Raw genomic sequence first — 21,411 nt, forward strand, 5'->3', positions numbered from 1 at the left:
ATTGGCAACAGCCCTTTGTAAGTTAGAAATTTGGTCTTGAAAATGCATGCACAACAATCTTTGAATTATTCCTAAGATGGTCAAATAGAAGGTATCGTAACCCGCAAAGAATTCAGCCTATACTTCTAACAGGAAATTCTAAAACTGCTGTAATAGCACTGCTCAGGTCCTCTCAGTCTGGCTGTTTGAATTAAGCCACATGTCAAAAGGAATCCCTTTGAGCGAAATCTGAAATATAATATTTTCTCGGGTCATAAAACCTAATATGTATTTTCCATGTGTAAGAAAGGAATGTGTAATGTACGTACATTATGTGGTGTAAAAAAAACAAAGCTGCTTTGAAACTTTCTATCTTTGGACCATGTCAGCATATAATTGGCTTGAGTTCACAAAACCCAAACATTTTTGTTAAGTTCCATTTCAATGAGTTACTTTATGAATAGACATTCTATAGCTTGTGCACAACCCAAGAGATCTTCATTTTTATAAAGGTTTTCCTTTCCCCCCCCCCCCACCCCCAACTAAATATTTGAATCAGTAGCATAATCTTGACCACTAATCCTGTCATTCACTGGAGGCTAAGGTCTGAACTTCTATAAAGGGCATATTAAACTATTTGAAAGTACGTTTCTAATAATTATTCCTGGTTAGCGCCATAGAGGTATATGACAGGGCCCTAAAAAAAAAGTGAAAGTTTCTGTACAAAATACAGTATTCAAACATTGCTGTAACCAGAGCTGCTACTCCTAAAAATTCTACACCAAACTGCTGTTTCTACCAAATTCCTGAACCTTGTAAATGACTACGGATCAGGCAAACTTTGACCCTTTGGCATTTTTGTCTTATACAGCAAAATACCAAATTTGGATAGTGCAGAGTCCATTTCACTTTGTCTGGTAAAGGCTTACTACGTACATAATGTTTTATGCACTTCCAAATTCTTATGGGAAGGGTGGAGGTGAGTTACGAAAGTGAATCAGTCCATCATGATATGGATTGTGTAGCTTGGGCTCTTTTCTACCATGTCACATCCCCTCACATGAGTGGGACAAACTCATTGGAAGAGAAAAGATAAACTTTTAATGGCAATACTCAGTGCCCTTGCTCTCCTGTCATTCCCACAGCTGCAGGAAGGCCCATCAAAGCTGCTCCTTCTGGCAGAATTTGTTGGTTTCCGCAGAATCGCCGAAATCAGCGAACCAGGTCCATTGGGTTTCTATTTATTTATTTATTTGTTAGGCTTTTATATACCATTGTTTAGACTAGTCATCACAATGGTTTGCAAACATTTCAAAAAACAAACACATATTCCAAGAAATAATAATAAAAATAATAAAAGCCAATAAAAAACATGAGCCAATAATAAAAAACATACACGTATTCCAAAAAATAATAATAAAAATAAGACGCCAGTAATAAAAACATAAGAGCATACTATTAATCTATCATTATAAAAACAATTAATAAATCAGGTAAATAAATTAATCTATAAAATTCTGTAAAAAGTGATAAACAAAAACATGGTCATAAAAACAGTCAGTAAATGTTAGCGCGCACTAACCCCGAAATTCGGGCCTCCCCGAATTTTAAAGGCCCTAACCGCGGGAAATACATCCCTACTTAACATGTCTACTTATGGCTCGGCCTGTTTCTTTGGCTCTCCCTACCCCTGGAAACTCCTAATTAGGTTAACTAACTGGCTTCTTTTCTACCTGTCAGCAGAAGTTAATTACACACAGTACATAGTGCAAATTATGGAAAGAATAGGTCTCAGCTTTATGAATGGTAACCAAATAATACTGCTTACCTCTTTAACATAACATAACTCAGGAAAAGCCTATGTCACCCCTAGTCATGGTGTTTGCCTGCTGGGCCTCAGGATTCTCCTATCGGTTGATTAGATTCAAAATTAGACCTCGTGTGCCCTTCCTTCTGTTAGGGCAACACCTCTTTCTATGTTGAGGTCCCGCACATGCACAATGAAAGCAAAGAGCAGCAATGCACACACCTTACTAGGTCCAACTCTCTTGTTTTTATTTCACATAAAATGCACACAGATACTACAGACATAAAGTATCTGTGTGTAGTTTCTTTTTGTGAAAGAATTGACATTGAGCTCATTAACAGATGTTAACTCCTGAACACAGTTGTGGGACTTAAACTTTCTTGATGTTAAATCCATTTTGATCTTGAGTTAAACCACTACTCATAGATTCAATGAAGTGCTTACACTCTCTGCAGCTGTCCAGAGTGGTCCTCCCAAGACTGAACATCCAATAGGGGTTGATGATATTGACCTGGGCTGCGGCTCTAAAGGCTAGCGGTTAGAAATAAAGAAAAGGGTGCATGGGGGTAACCTGCACGGAGAGGCAATTATTACCCTTAACAAAAGGCATGGCGATTGCTACCCTTAACCAATTAGCTTTGAGGTTTTTGGTGCAACTGCGACACTTTTCTCCCCTTCAACGCGGAGGCAAAAAAGCAAAAAAGGGGAATTGGAGTCAGACGACAGCCAATGCTGAGCCCCGGTTTTTACGGTCCAGGGTACTGATACATAGACATTAGGGATAAAGTGCAGGACTGCTTCTACTGCTACGTCCAAAAGCAAAGCATGTTCAAGCACGATTGTCTGAATTATCAAGAAGGCTGCTCACCCCTTAAAAATGTTGCTAGCAGTGATTTTGTTATGAGTGTGACAGTTGCTTGGTTTTGATTACAAATATTACTACCCATAAGACTTGGGGGTAAACTGCATGGAGCAACAGTAACCTGCAAGGAGTGGTTGTAACTACCATAAGAAACTTCTGGATGGACCATTTGATTATTTTCTGCCGTCGTTACTGTGTTACTATGTTACTCCCTGGAGTTTAAACTTACTCAACGGGGCGTGAAGAACCAGAGAGTAAGCCCTCATTCCTGAGAGTTCTTAAACCATATCCTACCTCTCAACAGAGGATCTCACAAGGGCCATTAGTGTTTTCTGCATAGGGTGGCTGGGAGAAACCAGCAACGGGGTTCACAAATGTATATTTCTATCCGTTGACATGCCCATTTCAAATACACTTCCTATGCACTGTTGGATATGCAGTGACTCTTTCTTGGCCCACTGAACGGAACCCAGCCACAGATGACCTTCCCATCTGGACTTATTTGACTCCTGAAACTTGTAGTGGACTGAATCAGCGTAGCTACCTGACAGCCTGCCTCAACACTAGCCCACAGATGTTTCTGCACATGGCACTGACCAGCAGCCCTAGCTGCCATTGGTAATAAGGTTTGAGAAACAATGCTCCGTCTAAGCAGCATTGGAGTCTGCTGCCTACATTCTAACTGCAGGGTATGTTGCAGCCCTCCTGCTGCTTAAACTACATTGGGTGAAGGAATCCCATTGGCGTCCCGTGGGACCTGCCTGCCCCCAAGCATTCAAACTGTGGGAGGGCTTAGAACATGGAAGGCAGGCACCCGAACAACTTAGAAGGACCATTGTTCTTGAGCACTGCTTTCGTCTTGGACTGTGTATCTCTCCTTGGCTGTACTTTGCATCAAGAGTATTTTCCACACCAACTGTGACAAGGGTCTCTCCTTCCCTTTTTTTTTTTTTTTTTTACCTTGCACCTCTGTAACTCCTTTGAAAGGGTGGGTGAGTAGCTCTTCCTGCACCAGCGAAGTAGATCTAAAAGGAAGTTAGCCTGAGCAGGGCTGATTAATGTGTGATGCTCTGCCACTGGGCTATTGCTTCTTTCTCTTTTGGGCAGGTTTTCAGGGAAAAGGGCTTACCTTGCTTTTCCCTGCTGACCCGCCAGCACCAGCCTCATCAGAAACTGAGTATGGGAAAGGGAAGGGAAGGCTCATCAGGATGGTGGCCATGCCACTGCCTTCCCAGCCTTAGGAGCTTTACCACCATATAAAATGGATTATTGAAGCACAGAAGAGCGTTTCATTAATTAGACTGCACATTTCTTATGATTTATGAACATACAGGACACACTTTAAGCACATCTCAGTGGAAATGATGGTATTTCAGTCCTAAAGAGGGGAAGGTGCCAAGTGCGGATGCTGTGAATGAATGTCAATGGAATTTTTGTGTTAAAAATCTTTTTTTTTTATTAATGTGCTTTCAGATCCCAGGTTCTGTAGAATGAAATGATGGGATTAAGACAAGTAAACTTTATTGGATCACTTTTTACAGTTTGGTGCTGGCTGTACGCATCGTGTCTGTTTTTCATTTGAAACTCTAGATGAACTGCTAAATTGTTATGGTTTCCATTTTGTTAAACAGGGCTTGACAGGAAATGATGGTGTAGCGGGAGCCATAGGACCACCTGGGCCACTGGTAAATATTATTTTGCTTTTATGTTGAGCTGCCATGGAACACCACGGTGAGCTATTAGGACTGCACATAAGAACAGATGCTTGAGCAAAAGAGCGTTGCTGTATAATATCCCAGCATAGTGAGGTGCTACAGGATATGTTTGCTCATTCATTTTGGTCAACCAGAGTCCCTAGGCTGTTTTGACCAATTACATTTACAGACTAGAAAGAAGCATGCTTGTAATGTTTCAAATCCAAACAGGAAAAGAGGTTGCTTTAGTAAATGGAAAAAAGTAGAAAGCATAGAAAAATAATCCAGAGACTAAAAAAAAAAAAAAAAAAATCAGAGCACCCCCTGATTAGTAAAACATTCACTTTCTTTATTAGTATCCTATTAAATTCATAAACAGATGATGAAAAAAATAAGTGCCTTAGTGCCATTACATACTCATTAGCAAATAAATTACCCTCAGGCCGATGTAATACAGTGCGCTCAGCTGAGCGCACTGTTTAACCCATGGTTGGATGCAGATTTTGGATGCTCATCCACAATCCCTTATTCAATAAGGGGATTAGTGAGTCCAAAACGTGCATCCAACCATCCATCCATCCCCGCAAAACTAATAGCGCTCATCACATGCAAATGCATGTCGATGAGGCTATTAGCTATTCTCTCCGATTAAAAAAAAAAAAAAAGTGCGTCCAATGTGCACATTTTTATGCGCATAAATTAACGCCTGTGCAGAGCAGGCATTAATTTCTGAGCAGCCCAAAAAGTGTACAGAAAAGCAGAAAATGCTGCTTTTCTGTACAAAAAAGACAAAAATGTTTAAAAAAAAAAAACTTAAAAAGAAAAAAGCATGCCGGCAGTCAGGTTAGGAAAAGGGATGCTCAATTTACGAGCGTCCCTTTTCCTAACCCGTGGCTGTGCACAGGTTAGGAAAACAGTTGCTCGTAAAATAGAGCGTCTATTTTCCTAATATGCTGACAGCCACCTCTCCTGAGCATGCTAGGGATGCACATTGGTCCCTAGCCCCTCCTTTTTAGCACGACCCCTCACTTAAATATTCGATCCCATGCCCAGGAGAGGTGGCTGGGTGTGCATTAGGAAAGCAGGCGCTCAACCCTGAGTGCCCATTTTCTGTGCAGATATATTGGATCAGCCTGCCTGTTTGTTACTGCCTTCCAAGGGATGTAGTACTGCTCGTTTTGTTTCTGTCTCTGTACAGTTAGTATGCCTATGATTGGTCTGAATACTAGAGATTTAGGTACCAGCATGGAAATGGTCTTGTTGGATATGAAAAATGACCTTCATACTCTTTTCTAGTTTGTACTAGTGGTCAAATGGTAGCTGGGCAATTAGCCTTGGGGATCTAGGTGGCCAGCTGTTTGAGCAGCAACCTCATTGATTTTGGTAGTTAGATTATTACAGAGTTTGGTGATAAAGACATGGAGGGGTGAGGGAAACTGGGTGGGGCTGGGTATTGGATTAAGTATGGGATCTTGTAGGCTTATCTACCCAGGACTTGGAGAACCAATGAGGAAGACAACAAAAGCTGAGTTGGATAAGAGCTTCTATAGTTTGCAGCTGGGATATATCCTTGTATTGTTGATATGAATAACTGGACAGACTGGATGGGCCAATTGGTCTTTTTCTACTGTTATCTACTATGTTACTATATTTATTATGAGGATAATTGTATAACACTATGGGTAACCTATACAGTAGGGTGTTCTGCGGCAGGGCCAATATTTACGCTCATAAATTCCCCAAATTACTTGCTATTTATCTGGCGGAAGAGAGAATAAATATGTTTATTGTGCAGTACACAGGGAGTATAACTTTCAAACAAATGTGCGCATATATGGGCGTAAGCAAATCTGCACAAGTATTTTGTAATATGCATGCATGTTATAAAATATGCATAGCTCTACCCTGAAACATACATGTGTATGTAGGCTTATGAACGAATACATGCAATGCATTGAAAGTATGTATATCAGTAATACGCAATTATATTTAATGCATGAAAATAAAGTAGGACTTAACTTGCGTAAGTCAATGCGTTTATGTGCATAATCGATGTTTTTGAAAACATGCGCGCGGCAAAGAAATGACCAGTTTTACCAATTAGTCCATCAGTTTGACCAGTCCTTCTCCAGGACATCGAGGCCATCCTGATTCTTTAGCCTGAACTTTCCCAGTTCACTCAGACCTCCCATCCAGTCAGTACTACACAATAAACATTTTTATTCTCTCTTCCGCCAGATAAATAGCAAGTAATTTGGGGAATTTATGTGCGTAAATATTGGCCCTGCCCCAGAACACCCCTAGACTCCCCCTCTTATACACGTGTATACATGCACATGAAAGTGAAAATACGCGTGAATTTTTTACTTTTGTATGCTAGTAGAGGCTACTTATGTGCATATGTGCCAACACAGAGGGTTTCAAAAATTCACCCCATAACTTTCCCCAAATTTAAAAGTAAAATTATGCAATATAATGTGCACAAACTCACATGCACAAAAGTACACCTGGTCTATGCAGGGTGTGACTTGTGAATGCGAGTTTGCATGCAGACTTTTAAAAATCAAAATAGTGTGCGGAACTCCAAACTCTGCCTCAATGCCACCCCAGAATGACTCATTTTTGTGCATGTAAGAGTATGTGCAAAATTGGGTGGCAAGCACACTTTTATGCATACAAATCCCATTTTACAACAAGCCATTTCATTTCCATGCATAAACCCATATTTTATGTATCTGAATGGCTTTTAAAATTCAACCCATGTGTGGCAACTATATTAAATTGTACAACCTGAGAACATTTGCTAGCACAGTATTAGGAGTGGATCAGATATTCAGAGGGATAGCCATGTTAGTCTAGTGTAGCAAAAAAGGACATGAGGCGGGTGGCACCTGAGAGACGAATTACTTCATCAGGTGTCTGTTCTTGAAAGTTCATGCCTCAATAAACTGGTTAGTCTATAAGGAGCCACCCACCTCGTGTCAATATTAAGATTGATCATATATATTCTTAGGAAATGCCAGGAGAAGTAGTGGTAGGAAACAATAATTTGAAGTATGATGGGGAAAGTTTGCTCTTTTCCAATGCCCTCTCCTTCCACTCATCCTAAAGGAATTAAACAAATGACCAATGACAATTTACCTGGCATTAAGCTGGGCGATAGGCCCAATGCAGGATTTGCAATAAAGGTATAAATATTGCAAATTCCATTTTGGGCATTTTCAGGCTGAGTGAGGGAAATTGGGGAGGGGGAGACAGACAGAGAGAGAGACTTTGGGATGGCCCACAGAGTAGTCAACTCTTTATACACTATAGGAGAGCCAGCTAGTAACTCAAGGTGAGGTTTTGGTGGTGGTCTAGGCTTTTGGGGCTGTTTTACATGCAGAGTGAGATGTACGAACAGCACAGTACACATCAGTGAAGATTTGACATATTTTGGAGTGAGGAAAACCACACAAAGATGAGATTTCTACAATGTTCTCTCGCCCTAGCTTGCTTACTCCAAATCACGTCAAATCTTCACTGGTGTGTTCTGTGCTGTTCGTAAGTCTCACTGTGCATGTAGACCTGGCCCCCAAACCCTGGCCTTGTGTGGCTAGATGACTTGCTACTTATTGTACTCGGGTATCTTTTGAAGGTATCTGGGTAAGAACATAAGAACCTGCCATGCTGGGTCAGACCAAGGGTCCATCAAGCCCAGCATCCTGTTTCCAACAGTGGCCAATGCAGGCCTTAAGAACACTGTTTTTTAAACAAGGAAAAAAAAATCAAAATATAAAAGGGCCTGTGGCCTGATCCCCAACTTCCCACACAAAATTTCATCTGGCCCCTTCGGGCTAGGCATCCTCCGGCCTCCAGCACCCCCTAAATGTTCAAAAAAGATCCTGGCGCTCGCAGTTTGGGGGCCTCCTCTTTCCCTGTTCTTCAAAACAAATATAAATCTGGGCCTATGACAACGACCCACCCACTTGCCATCCCTATATGCAGCCCTGCCCCTTCTCCTCTGATACCCAGACCAGAAGTGAGGTTCCCATGTTGCGGCTTCCTGCACAGCCTCTGGCAACTAACCAGTCTACTGAATATGACCCTCCCAGTTTTTAATGTCCAGATGCCTAAAACCTGATTCTTTCAATGAATGTCTGTTCAGTAAATGGTCCTATTTCATATCTCTTTTATTAAATGGGCTGTTCTGGATTTTATTATTTTAATAGTTATGTTCATTGAGCTTTCTGGAAAGGTGAGGTAAAAATATAACTGTTTATATGGGTGAAAGAGCCCTAAAGAGGCCTGTGCTTGCTGCTTCATGAAACCTACAGTGGTAGCTTAGGGAACAAGGTCAAAGTTTTCTTTTTGGGAATAAGCACATTCTATTTTCTGAAGCTTAAATGCTTCTTTTTTTTTTTTTTTGTTTTACGTTCTTTCTTCTCTCTTGGAGTGCAGTTGACTGAGATACTGTATGCATTTGGGGTAGTAGAAAATGCACAAACAATTGCTTTGAAATGTTTGTGGATAGATCAAGTAAGAGGCATTTGCATACTAAGTAAATATTTTCTGTCCCCCCTTTATATATATATATATATATATATATATATATATATATATTGCAAATGTATAAAAATTCATAAAGTATAGCAAAAGTGTTTCATTCAATAAATATAGTAGATCTCTAAGATTTTTACATCATTTTAGAATGAATCACAATATTTAAAGTTTGATTTAGACTAGGATTTTGAAAAGGTTTATACTGTTGCATTTGTACCTTCTTTTGCAGGGTTCCCCAGGACCTCAAGGAGCACCAGGCCCAAGTGGTAAACCAGGAAAGTCAGGAGATAGTGGATTACCAGTAAGATAACAATTTGAATTTCTGGCATGCGAAGCACAATTCAGTATGAGGACAGTATGGCTAGACATGAAGTCGTGTGGATGTTTTCATTTTGAAGGTTAATACACTGTAACTGAGCTTAGACCACAACCTTAATTTCAAACAATTTAGCTCTTAGAGAGTATCTTTCTCAGTGGTTGGAATGGCTGGGTCTGGAAATTGTGGTGATCTTTTTCCACTGTTGTGAGTGCAAATGACAGGCATCGAGTCAGATACTTCTACACAGTACAAATACGAAGCGTTAGGTCCTCAGAATTGTTACATGAATGCTGCATGGGGCCTGTGTGCTAAGCATTTTCCTCATGGACATAAAATGCGAAATACCCTTTAGCCCATAATATGTTAATTCAGTATAATTTCTGATGTTCAAAAGTTTGCTTTACGCTTACGTAAGGGAAGTCTTCTAACAAAGTGCATGTACTGCGCTTTGAACTTCGAAGGTAGCTTTGCTGATTATCAGATTCATTGCGTGGCAACCTGAGAGCAGGAGAGTTGTACCTTTAACCAAGGATTCCTCAGGTCTCTAAAATGTTGTTTGCCCTTGTCACTGGCACCCACTAATGGAAGGATTTTAAATCCCTGGTGCACGCAAACCCCGGCAGATACGCGCGTACCTGGGCCGAGCGCATTTTCTAAATGGCCTGGTCACGTGTGCTTCTGCCGGTACACGTGGAAGAGCCAGGGTTTAGAAAAGAGATGGGTGGGGGGGGGGGGGGGGGTCGGGCTGGGGGCTGGCCAGGACAGCACCATTTTGCGCTGTCCAGGAGAAGTGCGCTCCAGACAGGTAGGGTTTAGGGGTTGGGGAGGAAAGGGGAAAAGAGAGGAAGGTTAGGTAGGGGGTTAGGGAAGTTCCCTCCTAGTCCGTTCCTTTATTGAAAACCAGAACTGTTAGTTGTGTCTAGGATAGGGCTGGGAAATACAGTTCTATCCTGAAAAGTACAAATGTGCTCTTTATGTTGATTCAGTCTGGTGCCATCAACGATTGCTACTGATGCAAATAATAGATTTTTCAGTATTGCAAGACTGTTCAAGAAACAATCTATTGACTATACACCTTCAGGATATAAGGGGGTCCATGCTGACTGAGCTTTTAATATCAGTGAGGTAAAGAAAGAAAAATGATTGAAAACATTAATTTCATCTGTTTCCTGTGCTACAATTGTTACAAATATTGGGCAAAATTTGGTTTCACAGCTTCAGATATGCAAAATTTAAGAAATATGCTTTCTGTCAGAAATTGACATTTCTAATATTTCATATAGGATAAAAAAAATCACAATTTTTTGGCCAAATGAAGTGAAAGAAAAGAGTTGTTTAGAAGCTAAACTGGATTTCTTGAATAGGTTTGGATGTTATTTCTATGTATATTGTTATATTTTTGTCCTTAATTCATGGGCGGACAAATGTTCGTTGAAACAAAAGCTAGTTAATTGACCTTACAAATTAGTGGTTCTCCTAGGACAAGCGGGATGCTAGTCCTCACATGTGGGTGACATCATTAGATGGAGCCCAGCACGGAAAAGTTTAAGAAAGTCAAAGTTTAAGAAAGGGAGATCAATCCTCGTGGTCTTTCCCCTCCCCCTAACCTCAGGGTCGGCGTCGACTTCGGCGCTGGGGAAAGACCGAGCTGAGCGCCGGAAATCCAGGAAGCATCGAAACTGGTCACCGTCCCGACACAGTTCCGGAGTGGCATCAGCGGCCGCCGAGCCGCCACTGAAGTGGCACTGGCCACCGGAAACCCCATCCTCCAGTGCCCCCGGTAGCCCAAGGTGTTACCCACCGGTAATGTTGTTGGGCGCCGTGTCCCCTCATGATTCCTCAGAGGGTGTGCCGGGGATGCCTTGTTCCCCTCCATCAGTCCTCACCATACTGGACTTCCAGGAGGAGTTGAACCGCAGGGTGCAATCGGCGGTGCTCAAAGCGCTTCAGAGCGTTGAGCTGCCAGAGCTACCGGTCCCCATACTGGAGCCCAAGCCTCCGCCTTCCATGCTTGCGCCCCTGTTGGAGCATCTTGACATCCTTCTTGGCACCCTACCGATACAACCGGTGCCCGAGAGGTCCCTGATGCCTCTTCGCCCACCGATGCCTTCTTCCGAGTGATCCCTATTCCCAGGTCCTCCGAGGAGGTTGAGGACACGGGGACCGGGTGCCCATGCCTGCGGTCCCTGGGCCACCACTGGTTTCCCCTGGTGCTCCACGGCCAATGCCTCTCTCAATGCCCGAGGGCCCATTGATGCCGTCGGTGCCTCCACGGTCCTCCATTCCTTTGGGGCCCAGGCCTGGTGCCCCTCCCGGTCCCTGTCCTCAGCACCTGGACCCTAGTGAGGAGGAGGGCCCCTATGACCCATGGGGTGATGAATCGGATGCATCGTCTGAGTTCTCAGACAACCCCCTCTTGGAGCCTTTCCCTCCGGAGAAATGGCGTTGCTCCCCACCCGAGTGACTATCTTTCGCCAGCTTCGTGAGGGCAATGGGAGAGGCCAACCCCTTCCAACTCCTGTTGGAGGAGGACTCATGTCAAGATGCTGGGGGTCCTCCGGTTTATCAACGCTCCAAAGGAGGTCGTGACGGTGCCGGTCCATGACATCTTTAAAGAGCTCCTCCTCTGCATGTGGTAACACCTGGTGTTAGTGGCCCCGGTGAACAGGAAAGCTGATGCGACTTACCTAGTTCAACAGGCAGTGGGCTTTGAAAGGCGGCACTTAACCCACCAGTCTGCGGTGGTAGATTCCGCACTCAAAAAGGCCAGACACATGCTTCTGCTCCTCTGGGGCATGAACACATGAAGCTTGATGGCATTGAGAGAAAGATGTTTCGGGGGGTGATGCTGGTGGTCCACATTGCAGCCTATCAGCTGTACATGACACAATACGACCTCAGCTTGTGGAAGCAGGTCCAGGAATTTACTGTGAACCTCCTCCAGCAACAGCAGGAGTCCCTTACGGCCCTCGCTACGCTGGGCCTGGAGGCAGGTAGACACGAGGTCAGGTCGACCTACGAAGCCTTTGAGACCGCAGCCCGCCTAGCCGCCGAGGGTGTCGGCACCAGGCGACTGGCTTGGCTCAGAGCCTCCGCCCGGAGGTGCAGGACAACTTGCGGAGCTCCCCTGCACAGGAGAGAACCTGTTCAGGGACAAGGTGAAAGAGGTCATGGCGCAACTGAAGGATTTGCATGATACTCTTCAGCAACTTTCCACCAGCCCCTCTGAAGGCCCTTCCACAACCTGAAGGTCTTCCAGGCTGGGCTCTCACAAGCCCTTCTACCGGCTGAGGAAATACTTCCCTCCAGCTACCTGCACTCGGTCATCTCGGCCCAGTTCCAGAGGCTGAGGCTGACAGCAGCGGGTACTGAGGGCCCAACCAGCCCCCCAGCAGACCCCATCTGCCAGCTTTTGACTAGCGGTGAGGGGGCACAAGCCAAACACTGGTTTCCATGGCGGCAGATTCCCCAGTCGGTTGTAGGCTCTTTTGCTTTGTCAGCCACTGGGAAGCGATCACTTCGGGCAGTTGGGTCCACCAGGGCTACCGCCTAAACTTCAGCAGACTCCCAGAGACTACTCCTCCATGTCCATCGTGGGATTCGTCTACCCATCAGGTCGTCCTCCAATCAGAACTTTCCACCCTTCTAGCGGCGGGCACCGTAGAACCGGTTCCCTGTGAACAATGTGGACATGGCTTCTATTCAAGATACTTCCTCATTTCGAAGAGTAACGGCAGCCTGCGCCCCATTCTCAACCTCAGGGCGTTGAACTGCTTTCTCATAAGAGAAAAATTCAAGATGGTCTCTCTGGGCACGCTGATCCCACTCCTCCAAAGAGGAGACTGGCTCTGCTCCCTCAACTTGAAGGAGGCTTACGCCCATATTGTAATTGTCCCCAGCCACACGTCTGATGGGGACGGCACATTTTAAATACAAAGTGCTGCCCTTTGGGCTGGCATCAGCCCCACACATCTTCACAAAATGCTTGGCGGTGGTGGCTGCCTACCTCAGGCATTGCTCGGTCCACGTCTTTCCATACCTGGACGACTGGCTGATCCGGAGCGATTCACACTTCGGGGCCACGAATGCTCTAGCCTTGACGGTCAACACCTTACAGATTCTGGGATTCGTTATCAACTTCCCCAAGTCACACCTCAATCCGTCTCCACGGCTGGACTTCATCAGTGCCAGGTTGGATACGGCACAAGTGAATGCTTTTCTGCCCAGAGATCGAGCGGTCACCCTCTGCTGGCTACCCTCATTCGTAATAAAGTGACAGTACCAGCCTGTTTGCTGCTCCGCCTGCTGGGCCATATGGTGGCCTCAGTCCATGTTACCCCCTTGGCCCACCTTTACATGAGGGACCGGCAGTGGGCCTTGCGGTGTCAGTGGCGGCAGGCATCCCAGGATTTGGAAGCGCCAGTGACGGTCACAGACCCTCTTCAGCTCTCCCTAACCTGGTGGGAAGCCCTGTCCAATTTGGAGATAGGACTCCCATTCCAGCCTGCCCCACTCTAGGTGACCCTCTCCACTGACGCCTCGCCTCAGGGATGGGGGGCCCACATGGATAGCCTGCATACTCAGGGCCTTTGGACTGCAGCCGAGTCCCGTTGCCAGATAAATTTTCTGAAGTTGCGGGCAATCCAGTATGCCCTGTGGGCCTTCCAGGACAGGTTCTCCTCCAAGGTCATCCTCATCAGAATGGACAACTAAGTGGCAATGTGGTACATCAACAAGCAGGTACATCAACAAGCACCTTCCCCCTGTGCAGGTCTGGAATTGGGCCCTCTCCAAGGAGATGTATCTGCGAGCAACATACTTGCTGAGCCACCTAAACACGTTGGCGGACTGCCTCAGCCGGTCCTTCCAACCACATGAGTGGTCCTTGAACCCGGCAGTAGCAGCCAGCCTATTCCGCCGCTGGGGCACGCCAGACATGGACCTGTTCACCTCTCCCCCCAATCACAAGGTGAGCATGTTCTGCTCCAGGATCCTGGGGAAGGACCATCTGGCCTGCGACGCCTTCTCCCTTCACTGGGGACAAGGCCTCCTGTACGCGTACCCCCCAATTCCACTCCTCTCAAAGACTCTGATGAAGCTGCAAGAGGATGGGGAGACAATGATTCTGGTGGCACCCTCCTGGCCAAGGCAGGTGTAGTTTCCTCTGCTCCAGGACCTGTCCATGAGCGCACCGGTTCTGCTGGGGACAGCCCCCAACTTCCCATCGCAGAACCAGGGCACCTTATGCCACCCGAACCTCCGGGCCCTGGCCCTCACGACATGGATATTGAGCGCATGATCCTCCAGCCCCTGCAGGTCTCGGACGGGGTCTCCAGGGTCTTGATTGATTCCCGAACCCCTTTCACTCAGAAGTCTTACAGCTTAAAGTGGAAGTGTTTCTCTACCTGGTGTGGAGGCCATGGACTGGACCCTTTCTTCTGCCTGCTCCCCCGTCTGCATGCTGGATTACCTGTGGCAACTGTCCGAGTCTGGCCTCCAGATCAGCTTGGTCCGAGTACATCTTAGTGCCCTCAGCACCTACCACAAGGGGTTGCTGGGGCGCCCATTTTAATCCAGCCACTGGTCGGGCACTTCATGTGGGGCCTAGTCCAACTGAAGCCCCCACTTCGCCTGTCGGCAACCCTATGTGTTCTCAACTTTGTCCTGGCGAGGCTCTTGCGGCATCCATTTGAGCCTCTCAAATCCTGTGTCCTGAAGTTCTTCACCTGGAAAGTTATGTTCCTGGTGGTGATCACTTCCACTCACAGGGTGAGTGAGATCCAGGCCCTGGTTAGGTACGTTCCCTACACAAAATTCTTCTATGATCGTGTGGTGCTGCGTACGCATCCAAAATTTCTGTCCAAGGTGGTGACTGCTTTTCACATCAACCAGTCAATCATCGTACCTACGTGCTTCCCACAGCCTCACTCCCATCCAGGGGAACGTGCTCTCCAAACCCTAGACTGCAAGCGGGCGCTTGCTTTCTACTAGACCATACAGCGAGTCACAGACAGTCCACCGAATTGTTTGTGTCTTTTCACACCAACAGGCTAGGAACAGCAGTGGGGAAGCAGGCCCTATCCAACTGACTAGTGGACTGCATTGCCTTCTGCTACGAGCAGGCAGGCCTCCAGCTGGCTGGCAGAGTGAAGGCTCATTCTGTATGTCAGTGGCTCATCTGCGTGTGGTCCCTGTCGTTGAGGTCTGCAGGGCTGCGACCTGGAGTTGTCTCCATACATTCGCGGCCCACTACTGTCTCGACAAGGATAAGTCTCCAGGACAGCTCTTTGGCTAGTCTGTCCTGCGCAATCTATTCCAATCCTAAACCCAGCTGTTCTCATCGTGCCCTATGTGGGGCCAGACTGTCCCTGTTTCACACAATGCCGCAGTTGTATTGTGCCCGTTGGCACCTTGTTCGGCCACTGTGGGTCCCTCTGTTCACAGGGGGCAGTCTGGAGCTCTGTAATCACCCACATGTGAGGACTACCATCCTGCCTGTCCTAGGAGAAAGCGCAGTTGCTTACCTGTAACAGGTGTTCTCCTAGGACAGCAGGATGTTAGTCCTCAGGAATCCCGCCCGCCTCCCCACGATGTTGGGTTCACCTTCGGTTTGTTATGTTATTTTTCTTGCTGGTATTTTTTGCTATGTTATGAGACTGAAGGGGACCTCGCATGGACATGCAGATAGCAGCAGGCTGGACCTTACTGCATGTCCCTGTAGGTAAAAAAAAAAAAAAACCAAAAACCCCCAGAAACTTAAGTCTACTAAAGTTTTAATTTTATTTTTTCCAACTTTTTTTCTCTGTTAGTGGTCTCTTCTGCTCACCTCTCCCCAGACAACACATCTGGATGGCTCATGAGATGGTCACTGGCCCTATGGTTCGAGGAGCTCTACTTTTGAGGTGCACCATCAGAGCCATTCGTTGACTGGCAGGAGCTGCTGCAGTAGCAGCAGCTGCCTTCTCTTTCTTCTCGAGTCTAAGAGCATGAGCTCCATGATGTACATAGGCATGACTGCCTCTGATAAATGGGGGGATCCTAAAGCTGGATGCCCCCTCCAGCTCCACCTGCACCACAATACAAGGCGAAGTATTGTAGGTGGTGTTTGTACTCCGCATTGAACATGCGTTGGATAATGGTGGAATATAAGAAATGCTAAATAATCAAAAAGCTTGAAACATGGGGACCCATCCCACATACACAGCTTTTAACAGGTTTTGACCAAACACATGGAAATGAATGCATTCAGTCATGTTGGTGTATTGAAAAGCTGTGGTGCTGATTATACCGTCATATATTTTCAGTAGAGCTGGCTTCGCAAGCTAATAAATGTGGATCAACTAGAGGTTAACTCTTTCCTACAGAAAAATGTCAAAGTGTGTAGCACAAAATGTGCCACTTTGAAACAGCGGGGTGTTTTTTTTATCACCCAAAAATAAGAGTGTGAGATGTGTGTTTATGTAGACATACAACTTCCATGGGTTTTAAAGCTAAGACACCACAAATGTAAAAGTTACTTGTAAAGCGATCAGGAATGGGAGTCTATATAGAATGTCCAAGTAGTCAAAAATGGAAATAATTAAATAAATTATAAGAACTTGTTTCCTAAATATAACTCTCTCTGCTTTCCTAAAACTGTAACAAAAGCTTGGAGTTATGCTCTTGTCAGGAAAGGGGACTTGCCATACAAATGAATGAAGATGACAGTATGGGGTTTTGAAAGGTCTGTGGCACAGCCAGATTGGAAAACAAAAGCTCTTTGATCTTTTGAAAGCTTTTCAAATGTGTTTGGATAACTTTAACTGTGATCTAATGACTCAGATTGTACTGTCCTATTGAGTTTTTGTAGGGTTGCCAACTGACCCCGGGTCATCTGAATAGGCTGGTCCAGTCCTGATTTTGATTGCATGAATGGATTTTGCCCACTATAACAAGTGTAGCTCAGAAAACAGATGAAATCAATTTTTCAATTTTTTTTATTTACTATAATGATATTAAAAAAGCAGTCAACAGCATAGCCCCCCTTGTAAGAATAAAGCATTGCAAGTGTAGGGTCAATCAGTTTTGCAGTATTGCAAATTCTGTTATTCATAGAGGAATATAACATCCTGCTTATTTTTCGCATTGCCAAAACGACAAGCTTGCCAATTTTCAAAGCCAACAAATGCACCTATTTTCGCTTTGAAAATGATCTCCGAGAGCTCCCCAGCTCACCTGCTCAAAATTACATCTCCAAGTGCCTCCCAGTTAACCTGAAGGGCCTAACTTCTGCGTGTTAATTTACATGCCTACCTTTTTAAAATCAAAAGTCTGCTCGTACTGTAAAACCCAACCCTTCCTCCACTTCCACCTCCCCTCACCCAGGCACGCCTGCTTTTTGAGGGCATAAAAGTAGGCATAAAATCAGGTCGTGTGCATATTTTTATGCAGAAAATCCCTGCACGGTAACGGATCATCTGTGTGCATGAACCCATATTTTATGAGCATATATGGCTTTGATAATTATATCCATAATCCCTACAATGTTACAATTCCTGCAGGAAAATTAAATGGCAGTGGCTTGCTAGGAGGGATTTGTAAACATTTGATTCTAACAATCTGATATTTTATTAGCACAACTCTAATCACAAGCTATTTATTTGTCCTTGCTGACTATTAAAAGATGTGTAAGCAATAGGCTGTACTGAATTCTTTTGCATGAATTAACAGAATTTATTTTACTATAGGGACCAGTAGGATTGAGAGGGGAAAAAGGTGAAAGGGTAAGTGTGTCTATTTTTTTTTCCACATTGGTTTATCATGTCTAATAAAACCATCCACATTCAGCTACTAAAAATGTGTTTTAATCTTACTTTTAAGGGTGACATGGCTTCTCAAAATATGATGCGATCTGTTGCAAGACAAGTCTGTGGGGAAATGATAAATGGTAGGCTTGGTTTCATATTTTCCTGTTTTTCCTCCTTCTTCATTTCATAACAGTTTAATGAGAAAAGTGTGTTCGTATTTTGGAAGGAGATGTTCTCATCAGAAGAGATAACATATGAGTTTCTGTATGTAAGAGCTGATGAATTAGAGAGACCCATTAGTGAAAGAAGATCTAATTGATCAAGGATAGATGGCTGATTTATGGCCATGCATCTTGACAGTATTTTCTGGAAATTGTATAAATATTTGGAGGCAGCTTCACTGAGAGCCTTGTACCCTAGAATCTCTTGAAAACAATTGTACACTTTTAACCCACTAACTGTAATGTTTATGTGGAATACCATATGGAGAATGCATCAGGTATTTCTTTTTTTTTTGGCTTAATGCTTATGAGAAACTGTGGTATGTTAGGCAGAGCTTTAAAGAAAATAAATCTGTAATCTTGCTTATAGAAGGAGAGTTATAATCAGAGGGACTAATATTGTGACCTCATTTTTAAGATATTTTTGAACACATAAATAATGAAACAAGCAGATTTTCAGTTTTGCAACATCTGTGGAAGATTATGTTAATTTTTTTAAGTTCTTCCTGTAGAGCAAGAATTGCCACATCTTAAGGGAGAGAGAATTGGGGGACAAATTGGCTTATTTGGGAGTATATTGCACATAGCTCTGCAAATGCTTTCTGACCTGCCTGCAATACAATACTTGGCCTTCTGTTCTGCACCAAACTTTTAGTTGGAGGGTTCTGAATATGATTTGCATGTGGACGGCCTAGGCTCAGCTTTTCATGAACCTGAATGTGCTACGTTAGTCTGGTTGGAATGTAAGTTTAGATTGAGCCAAAACTTGTTTATCCCAATCGGTTTTGAAAGGCCCAGTTTTTAGCTTGCTAAAAATATGCTCTTTTGGACTTGCAGTTTGCATGTGTAATGTGATTGTTATGACTTTTACCCTTTCACATTTTATTTCTTGAATGGGTGGTGGAGCAAAGAATAATTCCACGGCGGTCATTATTTCCATTATAGGCACTACAGGAGAATCGCAGTAGTCTCCTTATGTTAGCGGACGGACTCTGTCTTTCTGCAAAAGCTTAGTGACAAAGATATCAACTGAGATCCTTATCTTGCATTCCCGCATTTATTTTACTAAGATCCTATTACTCACCACATTTTTATATGACAAGTGGTTGGGTGATTTTGATCATGTTCACAGGACTGTGGCAATGATGAATGGTAGTGCTGAATAAAAAAAAAGACTAGTCAAAAGAAAGTAAGTACAAGGGAGGCTCACCAGTTGGACACGTTCACCCCACTATAGTTAAGATTTTCTTGGAATGTCCTGTTTGCTTGCTAAAGCCGTTTTGGATAGACTGGGGGAACTGACTTACTCTAGGATATGAACAGAAACAAACTCTACCCGTGTTTTTTTGTAATTTTCTTCTTTTCCGTCCCTTCCAGTTCCCTTATATGAGACATCTTTTGAACGTGTTATATTCAGGGATGGCACGGATTGTTGAAACTGTATGTTTAACCCTCCATACTTTCTTCTTTACAAGTTCTTGATGTCCTGGGATCTACTAATGTGTCTACCATTATAGATAACAGGTCTTTCTTTTCAAGCATCACCTCCTAAAAAATGTTTCAAAAATGTATGTTAAATAGATATTTTTATCAGAATTCTGGTATTGGTTTTAGCATGCTTTTTTTTCTCATTCTGATTTTCACCTTTGTATCAGTTCCACTTATCCCCAAGTGGTTGTTTCCCCCCTACTAATCTAAGCTTTTATTCTTAATCCTGATACATTATTTTATTTTTTTGCAGTTCAAATAAATAGGTTTAACCAAATGCTGAACCAAATTCCAAATGATTACTCGAATCGCAACCAACCTGGAACTCCTGGTCCACCTGGACCTCCAGGCAGTCCTGGACAAAGAGGAGAACCTGGACCTGGTGGCAGATCGGGCTTCCCAGGGTCGCCTGGTCTTCACGGGCCACCTGGCGAAAGAGGTGAGTAACCTGTAAAAAAGCAGATATATTTCACAGCCCATTAGAAAAGAAGCAAAGGATAACAGATTATGCGCTATTATCAAAGCAATTAATAAACTATAAGAAAATATGCATGGATAAACTGGGCTGGTATAAAAGCATCAGAAATATAAATTGGTAACTGACTTGATGCTCACTATGGGGCGGATTTTAAATGCCCTGCGTGCGTAAATCCGGCCGGATTTACGCGCGCAGGGCCCTCGCGCGCCGGCGCGCCTATTTTGCATAGGCCACCGGCGCGCGTATGTCCCGGGGCTTTGTAGAAGGGGCGTGTCGAGGGCGTGCCCGGAGCGATGCGGCGTTTCGGGGGCATGTCGCGCGTGATGCAGCGTTTCGGGGGCGGCGACGCGGGCGTGGTTTCGGCCCGGGGTGTTCCGGGGGCGTGGCCGCGGCCTCCGGACCAGTCCCCGGGACCAGAACACGGAGCGGGGCTGCCGGCCAGCGCGCGCAAAGGTAGGGGGGGTTTAGATAGGGCCGGGGGGGGGGGGGGGGGTTAGGTAGGGGAAGGGAAGGTGTGGGGGAGGGCGAAGGAAAGTACCCTCCGAGGCTGCTCCGATTTCGGAGCGGCCTCGGAGGGAACAGGCAGCACGCGCTGGGCTCGGCGCGCGCAGGTTGCACAAATGTGCACCCCCTTGTGCGCCGACCCCGGATTTTATAAGATAACGCGCGGCTATGCGCGTATCTTATAAAATCCAGCGTACTTTTGTTCGCGCCTGGTGCGCGAACAAAAGTACACGATCGCACAAATTTTTAAAATCTACCCCTATATCTAGAAAGGTAATTCCCATATAATTACTGAGAGAGAAAACTCAAAAAAGCCCCCATTAATGCCCCTGAAAACCTAATTCTTATTGTAATAGCCAAGTCAGTCCGCATTCCTTCGTAATGCTGGGCTGTGCGCCTTTATGGCCAGTACTACCACAAAGTGCAAATGCGCACAGCCCAGCGTTAGAGGACAACCGGGTCGAAGAAGGGAGAGAGCAGTGATGCCACCGGCACAGCCTAATCCCTACGGCAGCCGAAGGTGAGCTAGGAGGGCCAGAGGAGGTTGACATTGTGGTGCCAGTAGGGTTCCTTCTTCCCCCCTGCATCTGCCGGCAGAAGGAAGAAGACTAGAGGGGAAGGGAAAGAAGGGGGGGGGAGGGAGGAAAGGAAGCACTGAAGGAAAGGGGGAAGGGGCATGCGTGAGGGGGGATACAGAAAACACTGAAAGGAAGAAAAGGGGAAGGGGGTCT

The 21,411-nt window shown here is 45.0% G+C and overlaps 1 protein-coding gene across 3 annotated transcripts in view; it reads left to right on the forward strand.

Annotated features, from left to right (window-relative positions):
• The window catches only part of COL12A1 (collagen type XII alpha 1 chain), a 359,822-nt gene that overhangs the window by 326,079 nt on the left and 12,332 nt on the right, over positions 1–21,411 (forward strand). For all 3 annotated transcript variants that reach the window (XM_029595614.1, XM_029595613.1, XM_029595615.1), the window contains 5 exons: positions 4,280–4,333; positions 9,114–9,185; positions 17,930–17,965; positions 18,063–18,129; positions 19,952–20,137. In XM_029595614.1, the coding sequence (XP_029451474.1) occupies positions 4,280–4,333; positions 9,114–9,185; positions 17,930–17,965; positions 18,063–18,129; positions 19,952–20,137 (415 nt within the window). The remainder of the gene's footprint in view (positions 1–4,279; positions 4,334–9,113; positions 9,186–17,929; positions 17,966–18,062; positions 18,130–19,951; positions 20,138–21,411) is intronic.

The sequence above is a fragment of the Rhinatrema bivittatum genome, chromosome 3 (assembly GCF_901001135.1).
Source record: "Rhinatrema bivittatum chromosome 3, aRhiBiv1.1, whole genome shotgun sequence".
NCBI lineage: Eukaryota > Metazoa > Chordata > Amphibia > Gymnophiona > Rhinatrematidae > Rhinatrema > Rhinatrema bivittatum.